The sequence below is a fragment of the Anser anser genome (assembly GCF_964211835.1).
Source record: "Anser anser genome assembly, chromosome: 1".
Classification (NCBI taxonomy): domain Eukaryota; kingdom Metazoa; phylum Chordata; class Aves; order Anseriformes; family Anatidae; genus Anser; species Anser anser.
The window spans coordinates 116,102,491-116,117,301 of record NC_139720.1 but is presented as its reverse complement, the minus strand read 5'-3'; the positions used below and the strand labels follow the sequence as shown (position 1 = coordinate 116,117,301).

General features: G+C 38.5%; 1 protein-coding gene across 8 annotated transcripts in view; it reads left to right on the top strand.

Moving 5' to 3' along the window:
- The window catches only part of DSCAM (DS cell adhesion molecule), a 484,619-nt gene that overhangs the window by 296,956 nt on the left and 172,852 nt on the right, over nt 1-14,811 (top strand). For 5 of the 8 annotated variants that reach the window (XR_014577293.1, XR_014577294.1, XM_083819320.1 and 2 more), the window contains 5 exons: nt 860-1,006; nt 6,531-6,809; nt 9,177-9,452; nt 12,007-12,303; nt 13,127-13,402. Coding sequence is in view for 6 of the 8 variants with exons in the window: in XM_083819320.1 (XP_083675446.1) it covers nt 860-1,006; nt 6,531-6,809; nt 9,177-9,452; nt 12,007-12,303; nt 13,127-13,402 (1,275 nt within the window). In the remaining 2 variants the exon portion in view is untranslated. Of the gene's footprint in view, nt 1-859; nt 1,007-1,088; nt 1,606-5,470; nt 5,648-6,530; nt 6,810-9,176; nt 9,453-12,006; nt 12,304-13,126; nt 13,403-14,811 lie in introns of those variants that run through there. The other 3 variants (XM_083819321.1, XM_083819323.1, XM_083819324.1) reach the window with 3 other exon arrangements.

The following is a 14,811-nucleotide window of genomic DNA, read 5'->3' as shown; positions in this document are numbered from 1 at the left end:
ATGTTTATGCCTTGACTTTCAGGAGAACAGGGCTGCCAAGACAAGTAGCATGGTTATTTTATAATTCAGTATGCATACAAGGATGAGAGAGGTGAGCTGAGGTTGTGTTATTCAATATTCTCTGTTCTAAGGGTCAGTCTTGTCCAGTGCTATTAAATGGTTGTATTTTTTTTTTTTTTCACTTCTTTTAGATTGTGATTTAAAGGAGATTGCCTTTGGTAATAATACCATTTCCTTTCTGTCTTTTCTCTGCTGGATTGCTTTCCCACTGACTCATTTTTGAGCAAGCACCTTGACTACACTTAATTATTAAAAAGTCATTGCTCAAATACAGTTCCGAAGAAAAGGAAATATTTCTTACCGCATATTACTGAATATTAGATCATAATGTGTTTCTTCTTTGTGTATTCTCTCGCTTAATTTGGGAGACATTTTTTATAATACACAGATAGAGGTTTGTATGCACAACTCTGCTAGTGTGCACAACTCTGCTAGTGAATGACCATATCACTCTATGATGTTAAGTTATACTAGATTAAATTCTTTACCTTATATTTTATTTCAGATACCTCTTGGATATTGTTTTGTGATTGTGATGTAGACCACGACACCTTTCTTTCTTTCATTCCTCACATTTGTCTTACAGATCCTTACATTTTCAATAAGAAATACATGTGTTAATATCTTTATATGCATTTGCAGAGAGCACGTAGTAGACTTATAATTTGCAGCCTCTAGACTCTGGCAACAAAACCTTCAGGACCCTTCAGCCTGCATCCTCCATCGCCCAGTGTGAGCAAGCAGAACACATTAACAACCTGCAGGTATTTTAAACACTGCAAATTCTTGTGTCTTTCAGGACCTAGATTTCTCATCACATCCACGGGAGCCTTGTATATTTTAGATGTACAGAATGAAGACGGACTGTACAACTACCGATGTATCACAAGGCACAGATACACTGGAGAAACACGACAAAGCAACAGTGCAAGACTTTTTGTATCAGGTGCTCCCTTTTATATATATATATATAGTGTGTTGAAATAAATACTATATATGCCTCTCTCTAGTATGCTGAACTGATATGGCAGGATCTTGATCTTGTATTAATATGCACCAACAACCAAGTTGTCTATCAAATGGAAGGTAGAAGTGAGCTTATTGCAGCTCCCTAAAATCTGCTTTTTTAAAATCTGCTTTTTTTTTTTAATTTTTTTTTTGATTTTACTGCTACTAGTAGATATTCCCAGAGAATCGGTAGGGTACACGGCGTGTCACTGACATTTAGTACAGTGATTTTTAGCATGCTTTGTAAAAGGACTGTGGATGTTAAAGTAGACATTCACAGTGAAAGTATCTAGTTACCCTAGCTTCCCCTTTGAAATCAAAGGGGAGCCATAGACACTTTACAGAGTAGTGCATCTGGCCTACTTCAGCTGCTTCTATTGGGGTGAGATGAATTGCCCTACGGTGCCTATTTTTCTTTAACCACAGCAGGAGCTCAGGGTATTTAGCTCAGCTGTAGGTATTTCCACTGCAGGAGCTTCAGGTCAGCTGAGGTGCATTTCAACTTTCCTCTTTCATTTCAGATGCTCCTTCCCTAAGGTAAGCAGTGTTTTCTCCTACTTCCAGCAGGGATCTCTAGCCAGAAAGGGAATGTGACCTGGCTGAGGCCACTAAGGGTGCTGCAGGTAGACTGGAGGGCTAGCAGGTGGCTGTACATGGGCAAAGCTTAGACCATGGGCAAATGGCCTTGTGCAGCAGGTATGAAAATTAGAAGATAGGTAGGGTATTTTCATTTTTCTTTCAATTTGCTAATTATCTACTGATTGTTGTGAGTGCGAAGGATTGCCAGGGTCCCCCCACCTGACTAAACACATGGGGTGGTCAATATGGTATTGCTCCAATTCCCCCATTTTATCCCAGTGAGAGGTGCCAGTTGTGGGTAAGGTGAGGTGAGAAGGAGGAGCAGATGCTAGGCCTGGGTTTGCAGCTCTCTCCTAAATACCTCTATATAAGAATAGCCATTTTCCATCTCCCCTTCCTCTCCCTGCTGGGTGCCTGTAACTGCACCGTATGTTTGCATGTGTGCAAATCTACAGTTGTATTCCTGAATCCATAGTTAGCTGACAATAGGCTTTCTCCTCTCTCTCCCTGTGTCTTTACCTTACTGAAGACATGTCCACCATCCCACTGAATGCCCACAGAGTTTTTTCCTTTTCACTGTTATTAAGTTGCCAAATAACCTTACAGATCCATCAGGGTATAGTGACCTTCATAATCTAACAGCGTGAACATTCTCCTTTTAACCTTGTCCTCTTGTATTTTGCTCTTTTTATCAGGAAAACAAAAACAAACAAACAAAACGAACACAGCACCTAGTGATTAAGTCTTAACTCTCTATCCTCTGTTTGAGAGCAATAAGGGAGACAGAAGTGGGCACAAGGTCTTGCATTAGTAGTATACTTCCTACCCTCCTCCAATATGATCATTGCTGAAAGATATGGGAGCCCTTAGAACACACAAATCAGTACTTAAATATGCTAATGCTAAAAATAGTGTCATTGTTCAAGTTCAAGAATCACTTACCAGTCAGATCCAGGAGTTTCTTCCTTTGATATCTTTCTCCTGTGGGTAAAACTCTTGCCTCTGCTTTTTCCAGACAGATGAAAAAATATTTTTCCTGCACAATAATCTATCTGCTTTGGTCTTATAAGGATAGGCAGGGTCCTATCCTTCTATCTGGCTCCATAATATGGTCTGCTTCCGTATGAAATCATGCTAAGGCTGAGCCAGTGGTAACATAAATAAAATCAAGCTTGTATCTTGGTTACCACAGGCAAATTTGTAGTTATTTCACTGAACAAAAGGGTAAAACTGAAAGCTCTGTCTTGCTCATCTTTCATAACATGCACTCTAAAAAATGTGCCCTGTCCGGACTTCCCTCTTCTATTCCTCTTCCACAGACCAAATCAAAATAGGAAGTTTACCTGTGTATTATAGATGGCTTTTTTTGAATTCTGTGGGATTAATTGTTCTCTTTTAGATCTATACAGGGCTCTGATTTCCAGTCCCGTTAATCTACTGAACAAGTGCAGCAATTATGTGCAGTTTGTCTCTTAATACTTCTCATGCTACTTTTCTTCTTTCATTATTCTTTAGAGAAATATATTATGTTTTAAAATAGTGAGTCCTTCAAGAGCTGAGATCAGAGAATCCATGAACATAGTCGTGAAAGGTCTACTTGCATGAGACCTACATTTTTGCCTGCCTTTTACAGCCATAAATATTCTTAGCTTAATTGAGGATGAAAAAAATTGTCATGGATATTGATTATGTTCTCTTGGTCATATTTTAAATAATTAAGTTTCTTTATTGTTTGAAAGAGTGAGGAAGGTAATGTGTATATGAGAGAAAATACAAAGGTGAATAATTAGTATGCCTATAATTGAAGCAGAGTTCTAAATTTCATTTGCAGTAGGAACATTGCTTTCAAATCATGTGACTTTTCAAAATAAAACTATACCCAAGACCAATAATGTGGTAAAGAATATTTCTATGATGCCCATTATAGTGTACATTTCAAAAAATAATTTTGTCAAGCCATGAGTTCCAGCTCCTAAAGTCTTTAACTTTTTTCACCCCCTGACCCTCAAGAAAAATAAATAAATAAATACAAAGACCACATGATATTGAAAGCGTAATGAATTTCTTGCTCTGTCCTTCAAAGAAGATCCAAAGGTGAATGTTTTAGTATGTACAACAGTATTTTGTCTCATTTTTTTCCCTGTTGTCCTTGCCAGAAGTCATTTGCTGCTGACTGCTGAAGCACAGTAAAATAATAACTCAAAATACTCCATATTACATATTGTAATTGGGGTATTTTACTTTATTGTTTGCCTCATTGGAGGTGATTGCATATGAACACTGGGGTTTCTTTTGTGCTTTTTTCTTTCTATTTAGTTGGTTAGATGTACTGTATGTAGGAGTTCAAACTAGAAGTCTGGTCCAGGGACATCGCAAAGAGATGTTTTTACCATCCATTTCAATATATAAGAACAGAATGCAATAAATTTGAAATATCTCCTCTATAAGAACCAGTTCAAGGTTTCTCAAGTACATAAGCAAATCTCAGTTCAGTTGTTCTGCAGATGGGGATTCAGGTAGGGTTATTCCTGCTCAGGCTCAGTTCAAGAAGGAAAAAGGGGAAGTGGCTTTGACCTGGGACAGACGACCTGGGAACAGGTGGGCTTTTCTTGAAGGGTGAGACACAACAGTTAAAGAGAGGGGTCATGCTTCCCACCGTGGCTACTGACATCCTATCCACCTCCTGGGGGCAGCCTGCCTGCCTTCCCGCTCCCTGACTTCTGCTGAGGCAATGGCTGCTTTGTTTTCACCGTCAGTTTGTTATCTAAGGTGGTTTCAAAATTTCCCTGAGCCTAGCATTGAAGCATGTGTGGTTCTCTACAGCAAAATTGGGTTTTTCAACACGTGGTATTTATTAGTCACATCTTTTCCTTACCTTAGTTCCTTCCCTGATATTCCCCTGTCTTGTTTCAAGTCCAAATAGTACTTTGTATTTTTGTACTTACAGGATTGTAAATGGGACCACATATATCCTCCACAAAGCCTTTTGAAGTTAAAAACATATGAAGAAAATGTGATGTTACTGGGAGCTTTTAAGTAGGATTGCACAGGCAATAACTCTAAAAGTCACTTCTACTTTTTCATTATTTAATTGTTATTTTCAACTGAAGAAACTGTTTTCATGTAGACGTAATCTTTCTAGCAGCCAGAGCTGTAATCCCTCGCATGCTTACATTTTCATGGAGTTAATTCCTCAGGCTAAACAGAGGAATCTGTGCACAGAAAACATAGATGCCTGATGACCCCAAAGGGGAGAAAAGGAGAAGAATAATCAATTAGTCAAATTGACATTGGCATTTCCAATAACATCCTGGCAGAGTGTGCTCTCACTAAGCCAGACATAAACAGCATGGCAAGCTAAAAAATAAACTCCTCGATGCCAAGTATGGACCCAGTGGCTACCAATGCATACAAAATCATCTGTTTAACTACTGGCTGACTTGTTTCTGATGAGACTGACAAGTAAATTGCTGTAAACTGAATGTGTTTTTACCTTCAGTGGTTCAAATTTCTGCTGGTACCCACAGAGAAGGAGAAAAAAATGTGGTTATCTTTAATTGAATTTGGCATTTGGAGTTTCATTTAGGTATTCATACAAAATTTAATTAGCCCATTTGTTTACCATCACAATTTTAGTTTCTGGACTGATAGTTTAACATGCATAGTGATTATACCTAATACAGTACATGTATTTTGCCAGGTGTGGCTACAGCTCATGAAAATATAGCTAAATTATTTTTAAACTTAACTAACTCAGGTAGGGATTACACTATCACTTGGATTCAGCATGGACTGCTCATTTAATCTCTCCTGCTTCCGACAGGAACCTGCTGCAGCTGTTGTGAGCAGTACCTGAAATAGCTAAGTCAAAGACCACTAGAAAACTTCAACGTTGTTGTAATCACACCTACACCTAGAGAACTGCTATGTAGATATATCCAAAGGACATCAACATGTCAGACAGGAGCCAGAAGAGTTGATCAGCATGTGGAGTTTCTCTGTGAGACAAAAATCCTATCAAAATATGTTCATGCGATAAGCAAATTCTTTAATGAATAATTGTTGATGTATTGTTCGGTATTTCTGTCACGCTAGATCCAGGACAAGCTTCCATCATGCTGCTCAGAGCTGTAAACCATGTCAGCCTCTTTCTCCAAGAGTTTTCAAATTAAAAGAGCTGGCGTCACAAATAGAGTACTATTTTTGATGGGGGACATACATATTTTGTGAAAGTACTCTACCAGACTTCTGTGAGATGCATAAATACATACCAGTATTAAACAAGCATGTTTATATGAGAGCTGCTTTTCTCAGTAAGCTGTGCACAGAAAGTTGGAGTATTAAGTTGTGAATTGTTCTTCTCACCTTAAGCTCTTTTTACAGAAAAAAAAAACAGGCTGGTCTGTCAGTTAGACTACAGATAGAAATTCCCATGTCTTTGCCCATTTCTTTCCTGACAAAGGAATATATTGCTCCTTTAATTCAAAGCCTTTGGATCACTGAGAAGCACGGAGAGTGTTTTGGCTTTGTTCTAATAGAGTAGTGGAGGGATAACTGTCATAATTGGTCAGGCAACATATTTTTGGCTCTCTATTCTTCTGATAGGGGACATGAAGGATGACCAGGGAAGTGGTTGCCATCTGGAAAAAGTCCAATGGGAGAGTTTCCAAGTAGACATGAGATGTTCCAGTAGCACATGCTGTTTGATCTCAGCCACCACCACTGAGATATTACAGGCTGATGGCTGGGGCACCGTAGCTAACTGCAGTACATAAAACACTGGGCTAGTGAGTCAGAAAGGCAGGAGAATAAATATTGATATATTGCTTAGTGAATGTAATAATTGTAATACTCCCATTGAAAACCACTATTTGTTCTTTCAGATCCAGCGAATTCAGCTCCATCTATTCTAGATGGGTTTGACCACCGTAAAGCCATGGCAGGACAGCGAGTGGAGCTGCCTTGCAAAGCATCAGGGCACCCCACACCAAAGTATCGTTGGCTGAAGGACAATGTTCCCTGGGAGCCTGACAGCAGGTTTCGGCAGACAGTTACAGGTTTGCTGATAGAGAACACGCGTCCCTCAGACTCAGGCAACTACGTCTGCGAGGTGTGGAACAACTATGGTACTGCTGAGATGATAGGGCGACTATATGTAAAACGTAAGTCCTTGCCTGAGTGAAGCTCTTGGACTGCCTCCTGCTTGGGCATTTGCATGTGGGAAGATGTTGCTATGCCTTACTGAACCTTCTGTTGTGTTACTTTACCTTAGCAATGTTTTAACTTCTCAAAGTTGTGCAACATCAGAAAGTAGGCTCTGTGGAGATGAGTTAGTTGGACAATTGAGCGATCATAAGTGCAAACAGATGCAATTTATAATGTAGCTATATAATTTATCACACAGAGGATATGTAATTTAGAAGCTTCAATTGGATGCTTAAAAAGAAATTGCAAATGTTCTCATGAATAAAGCTGCCAAACTCTTGTTGCCATGACTCATGCTGTTCAGTAATATTGAATACTCATACCTCCTCTCAGTTGAGTATTCATGTGTGAATATTCTGAATGTTTCACAAATTCTAGCAAAGATAATTATTACTCAGAAGCACTGCACTGGAAAAGTGTTATTCTTCTATTGTTAAAAAGAAATTATTTCCTGAAATAGAAATAATGCTTTGTGAACTAACATTTCCACCTGTACAGCACAACTAGCAAACTGAAAAGGGACAAGTTTGTGAATAGTTCAGGCCATTAAAATGTCTTTACCACTAATTACACATAGTGGATTTAGGCAAAATAAAACAGATCAGTAATTTATGTATTATAACGAAGGATCTTTGCTGTTACATATATGCATAAAAATTAGTTTAATTCAGTTTGCCATGTGTGACACTAAGCCAAAATGTCCAGAAACATGACGTAACAGTGTTGTTAGTGATACTGAATGCATCCTCACACCCGAGTGATATGTTTTACTTATGGACTCAATGGTCAGCCAGACCATTAGCAGTTATCAATGGGTAGATATCTAATGGATAGTGTTGGCAGGAAGAAAAAGTTGGGGAAAAAGTGTTACTCTTCTCTATAATGGAGGATATGGTTCACTTTCTTGACTCATCTTGGCTTTAAGGTGGTGGTAGTACTCTTCAGCATACCTACTTTGTTTAATTGGTTGTTGACAGTTTGGAGGCTTTGTGGCCTTTTCTTTAAAAAACATAGGATATTCAGTGACTTGTAACATGCATGTGATCACAGATTAACTACTGATCTGGATCATTTTGGAGGAAAAGTCTATTACATAAATGTATGGGATCTGGAATGATGGGGACCATGGACCCACATGTGGTTTTTTTTCCAGGCCTCTGTTCCCAACTGGCCTGTAATTTTTGGCAGTACATATTGGAGAAGCACTAAAGATTTATTCTAACTTGCATGTTACAAATTTTTCTGTAAAGTGATTGAGTTAGTTGAGGAATTTTTTATATATAAGTGTGAGTATATATATGTGTATGTATGTACGTAAGCTGGCTAAAAAAATAGAATAGTATGTGTTTAGTATCAGAGATGATATCAGCATTGATTATCCACAAGTGAAGAAGGAAATGTGTTATATATTTCATTCTTATTTTTAAAGGCAGTATTGAACATACACCAGAATCTATTATAAATGTACACTTCAAACAAGTCCCTCATCTTTATAAGGAAGTCAAACCTAAATATACAAAACATGAGATCAGATCTGCATTCATTAATGCCAGTAACTATTGGCAGGATAAAGATTGTTTTCCTTGCATTTACATTTATGATTTTTCTTTAACACCATTCATTCCTTTTGTTTGCTGCCATATAAAATTTCTACTTATGTCCTACAGCTTCTTAAGGATGACTTGAAAACACTGTACTCCTCCCACATCAAAGTGGAAAATTTAATGATCCCACACAAAGAAGCACTTGGGTATGGACAGATTCCACAGATCTTTATAGCTACACTTCTGGTAACATTTTAGTGTGGATCTTCCAGTCTTAAAAACAAAATCTCCTGGTCCTTGGCATTTACTACAGTTGTTCACATCAGATAATGTGAACTATGTGACTTTGGAGGAAATGAAAACAGAAGATGAGCTTCAGGATTACACCTAATGCACCAGTTTGAAGTCCGCACTGAACTAATCTGAAATAGTGTCCTACCCTCCAAAAACATGTGTAGTGCTATTGATAAGCCCCCAGTAAATGGTATTACTAGTACATCTGTTCCTACCATTCATTTAGGCATAATCTAGGGAATTCTACCATATGTTAAGTAGGTTTTCACTTATGTTTTGTGTCATGGATGAAAATGTTTTTTTCAAGCAAAAAAAATAATCCATTGTTTTGTTGTTGTTGTAGTGTTTTGTTTTGTTTTTCTCAGAAGGGCATGGATTTGATTTTTGTTCTTCTTACGTGAGAGTTAATGTTACTCACACATAAATGTACATGTATACTTAATGTTATTTCCCTTTCCCTCCCCTTATTTTGATTTAAATCTTCAGAACCACTAAAAGCCACAATCAGCCCACGGAAAGTAAAAAGCAGTGTTGGTAGCCAAGTGTCCTTGTCCTGCAGTGTGACAGGAACTGAGGACCAGGAGCTCTCCTGGTACCGTAATGGTGAAATCATCAACCCTGGCAACAATGTCCGGATCACTGGGGTCAACCGGGAGAACCTTATTATGGATGGCATGGCTAAGAGTGATGGTGGAGCATACCAGTGCTTTGTGCGTAAGGACAAGATGTCTGCTCAAGATTATGTTCAGGTGGTACTAGAAGGTGAGTCACAACCTGTTTAGTGATTCTGGTCTCCATATTGTATATGATTGTCTTTGGTGTCACTGTTGTAAAGTGAGGGACAGGAGACCCTAAACAAGAGAAATAGTTACCTACGAGCTGTCAGCAGAGTTTATTGTGCCTCCTCATCCTGAAGAAAAATGAACAGAAAGTGTCAGTTTGATAAAAATACTTCTTTTGAACAGTCTTTCCAGTCTTTCTCTTTGGGGGATGGTGCTGATTTTGTACACTAGCTTTTCAGCAGAACACGAGATAAGAGTTCTCTATTCAGCTCCAAACATCTCCTTCTAGGCAGGAAGAGAGAGATGAACATCTCCTTTTCTGGTTGGACATATTGGCTAAAGACCTGGAGATCATATTAAGTTACTGACACAATGCTCCACATGATAAACAAGTGAGGAAAGTAATCAATTTGTACAGAGCCAGTTTTCTAATGAGGCTGTAGTGCAGTTGTGGCATGGACACTATTTTTAGAGTCTTTATAGAAAAAGAAGAGATTACCTGCCTGAGCTGAGTTACCTCGGCAACCATCTCCTGTGACAAGAAAGCCTAAAGAGCATATTGATAATCTATCATGATGTCGAGAGAGTGCAGGTTATCAGAGAGCAACAGCAGGAAAGATTTCAAAGACACTTGCGTCTCGCTGGGAAAATAATGTCTGCTTTCATCTCAAAAAAAAAAAAAAAGCCTGTCACTTGAATTAAAAAAAAAAAAAGGTGGAGGGTGGGGGGAGGGAGAGGGAGGGGTAGCAGAGGTACATAGTGTGCACACTCAAAGGTTTATTGGTCCAGTGTCAGTTTCCTTTCAGGGTAAAAAGCTTTTTTTCCCCCTATTGCTGCTGCTTTGTTTTCTGAGGAATGACAGTATCTAATATACAGTAAAGGAAAGGAAGAGAGTCAGAGATGAAAATAAATAAATAAATTAGAACTTTGTCACACAATTGATGGGACAGAAATAAAATGGAGAGGAGGAAAGAAGAGAAAATTATGAAATCAAACAAAATTAAATGTACCTTTTTGTATGCCGAGTTCTTTCAGCAGTCTGAGAGTGTCTGTGTTTTATGATTTTCACTATGTGGCAAGCAAAGGAATATTTCTGCGCTATTGTTAATTTCACTGTGATTCAGCATGTTTTGGGGGGAGGGCTTTGTATACATCATGCCAGTTCCCTCAGTTTCCTGGGTGATGTTGCACTGAAATTTCTATATAAGAATTGTGATTTCCAGGGGTATCATTATGGTTCAAGCCCCCCAAATGTATGGGTAGCATATAGCAAAGTGTATGTGAGGAGACAACACATAGCACACACAAATAGCACATCACACAGAGGGTGAGGCTTGTAAGTCCTGTCCTGACATCCTTTGTCCTGTGTGAAACTGAAATTGTTGTGTTTAAAAAGCCTCATGAACAAGGTGAGTTTTCGAGTGACTTTTTCCTTTCTCTAGGTAATGAGTAGCCTTTTCCTGTTGTTTCTTGCAGGTGCTAACACTGTAGGAACACTGAAGTTAGTTTACTTGCCACTTGGTTCTTTAAAACCAGACAGTAGCCTACAGCATTGTTGTCCAAACTTCTGACTGGCTTGTTTCCAGTGTTCTGCCTAATGATCTTGATACATGGCCTTTTGCACTTTTGCTCCCAATTACAATGAAATCCCTTCTAGACACAGCTTTGAAAGTATAATTTTCAAAGGAGAACAACCATGCATTACATGATCTCAGAAAGAACTTCCTAACTAATAGCAGAGTGTCAGCATTCCTAAATGTTACACCTCCAAGCTCTCTGCTGAGGTGATTATATAATCCTGCTTCCTACTTAAAATCTCAAAGTCTGTGTATCCATCCATTCTCTTTATTCATTTACCTGGCAGAGGCTGAGTGAATTGTGACATGGACCACACAAGAAAGTATTTGAATGCTCTCATCACAGAGCGATATTTATCTGTAGCACAATATGACCAGAGAAAGAAAATAGCATCACTACTATTACTGGCAATCTGTATTCAGGAGAAGCTTAACATAATACTTCTCTAAATGGGGTATTGTGGGTCAGGACTAAACTGAATTGACACAGCTGTGTGAAATTAGCCTATACAAGTTATGCCCGACTCTTGTCAGCAGGGTTCATCCTTAACTTTTAAAGGACCTGAAATGTACCAGAAGAGGTAAAATTCCAAGCATGTTAAGGCTTTGCTGCATGTTGTTAGTGATGAATTGTCTATGACTGACACCTCTCTGCAAGAATCTGGCAGTTCATATAGCTGTGCAGAGCCCTGGTCCATCTATTCAAGTGCTTTTCCTTCAGTGGGGTCCATACAAGTGTTCTTAGAAGATGACAAAGACACCTGCAGTTAGAAAAGTATTACTTAAGTAATCTACCAAAATTTGTTTCTGTCCTGTAGTGATTAGAGTTACATCCTGGAATACAGTTATTTACATCTCTTCTAAAAAGATCTTGGTTTATGTGATTAGGCTTCAGGATAGAGGGAACAGATTTACAGCATGTAAGTACTCATCTCTTGCTTTTCTTTCCCTTGGCAGATGGAACTCCCAAAATCATTTCTGCCTTCAGTGAGAAAGTGGTGAGTCCAGGAGAGCCTGTCTCTCTTATGTGCAATGTGAAGGGGACCCCCCTGCCTACCATCACTTGGACACTGGACGAAGATCCCATTGTGAAGGATGGCAGTCATCGTATCAGCCAGATTATCACCTCTGAAGGGAACGTGGTCAGTTACCTGAATATCTCTAACACTCAGGTCCGAGATGGTGGAGTTTATCGCTGTATTGCCAACAACTCTGCTGGAGTCGTCCTGTACCAGGCTCGAATAAACGTAAGAGGTGCTTGTCAAATCAGCTCCTCAAAAAAACACACATAACTCATTGTAGTTGAGAAGAAGATTGTTGCATGTGTTGAAATGAGTCTTGGAATGCCAAAACCAACTGACTGTTTTCCCTCTCCTGTTCCTCCCTCCCCCCCTCTTTTTTTTTTCCCAACCCCACCTTTCTAGCCCCATCTAGAAAGTGTATGATATGGTTAAATGTTGGAAGATCTCTTTTGGCTTGTGTTCTATAGTCTATCTTTCCTATATCCATTTTTATTAGTTCACAGTTTCTTTACTTTAGTCCTACTGTGCATGATTTTTTTCTTTTTCTTTCCTCCTTTACTTGTCCAACATTCATTGTAATTATTCATGTACACAGTACTTTAGCTTGCATTTCCAGCTCTACATGGCATAATACCCATCCTCATGGTATTATACTTTATATACGTCAAAATAAATGCTAACTTTGTCAGCATTCTCATGTGTAACAGGGTTTTTGCTTTGTATCGGTGTTAGTATTTCACATTAATTAAATCATCCTCTGCCTTTTAATTTGTAATGCAGCAAAGATTTTATCAGACGAGTGTTGGATAATGCAAATATGTATCTCCACGTAATTGGTATGTAAGCTGCAGGGTGAGTTAAAACTAGAGCATATAAAGATTAGGGAAACTGCTTAAGTGGCTCTTAAAAGCAAAAACTGTCAAATACTAAGAAGTGTTGTGTAAGCTGCATTTGTAAATGTTAACAACATTGGTATATTCAGAAATATATACGCCTGTTTCCACAAGCAAATGCACATTTAAATTGATTTCAAGAGTTCATTTTTACAATTCCAGGGCCAGCAAGTATTCGACCAATGAAAAACATCACAGCAATAGCAGGACGGGACACCTACATCCACTGCCGTGTAATTGGCTACCCATATTACTCCATCAAGTGGTACAAGAACTCTAACCTGCTACCCTTTAACCATCGCCAAGTGGCATTTGAGAACAACGGGACACTGAAGCTTTCAGATGTGCAGAAGGAAGTAGATGAGGGTGAATACACATGCAATGTCCTCGTTCAGCCCCAGCTGTCCACCAGCCAGAGTGTTCACGTGACAGTAAAAGGTAAGATTGACTTGGAAAACTACAGTGGAGCTAATAGCTTTTGTGGTTTATAGAAAGACAGAACTGCACACATAGGATTCTCCTGTCAGTTAGATAATGAACTCTTAAACAAAAATCTGAAATTTTTATTTTTATTTTAAATGATGACAGATAATAATCAGACACTGTCTTGTTCTGTCTCAATTTTTACCCTCCTTTATTCAGTTTGTGGGGTATATTCCCCTTGCTTTCCAACAGGAAGCCTTACAGAAATACATTTTCTATGAGCAGTTTTCACTACAGTAGATGAATGTTTTGTCACCTAAATTTCACTGGTGACTCTTTCTCTGCTGGATGGCCAAGTCCACATTTTCATTAGCTGGTGGCTTTCTAGCTTTTAACAAATAAGATGAGAATTTTAAAGCATGTCTTTCTACTAATAAGCAGAGACAGGAACTACAAGCATTCACCTTTCTTTATTGTTATTAAGCAAGCCTTTCAGTGTCTGCTGTAGAAAGTTAGCACTATAAACAAATTTGACTTGAAATTCTAACAGGATGCTTAAAATCTATTCAAATAGTCCCAAACGAGGATGTTCAGATGGACCTGAAAGACTTCAGCAATAGACAAGAACAGTTTGTTTGGTTTTTTTTAACATTTGTTCAGGCTATTCTGATCTTGGTGATGTTCAGACCTATTCACAAGGACACAGAAGATACAGAACCTGATTGTAGTAACACCTTGTTTTGAGCAATGGGGCCACTAAACAATGAGCTTCACGTGAGCCTGTAGGAAGAACTGAAATATAATTTTACCATTCTTGAAGTCCTTGGGAACTCAGAAATAGAGGACATAGCTAAAATTACTTTGTTACAGATACCTGATCTTTTATTTTCTTTCTGTTTGGTTTGTTTAGCCCATTCTTGCTTTCAGATTCGAGTGAAGTAATTGCTATTTATTTCAAGAGGTTAGGGGATTAGCCTTAAAACACTAGCAATTTGTTCTCTGAAAGGTGTGGTAACTCATGTACCTGAAACCAACAGGATCACTGGTCACATCCTGTGTCATAAAAAGCTAATGTCACCATTTCTTTTCACATTTGTGGTACTTTGCTTGACATCAAAATAATATTGCAGATCTATTGAAGCAGCTGAAGAAATGAATGCCAAATTAATAACTGTGTTGCTATTGCACTGAAAGCTTACTAGGGTAAATCTGGTGAGGAATGCTACCTTTTAAATGATACATTTCTTCAAGTGATGATCAGAATGAATGTAGCCAGACAGAACAATCCATCAGTCTATCCATTCAGCTTGGGCAGTTGGGCAGCCAAAGCTGGCTACAGAAAAAGTGTCTTAGGCATTTCAACATGCCCTGGACTTTTTCAAGGTATATGATATCATTATCTTTAGTTCAGCTTCTCATATTAT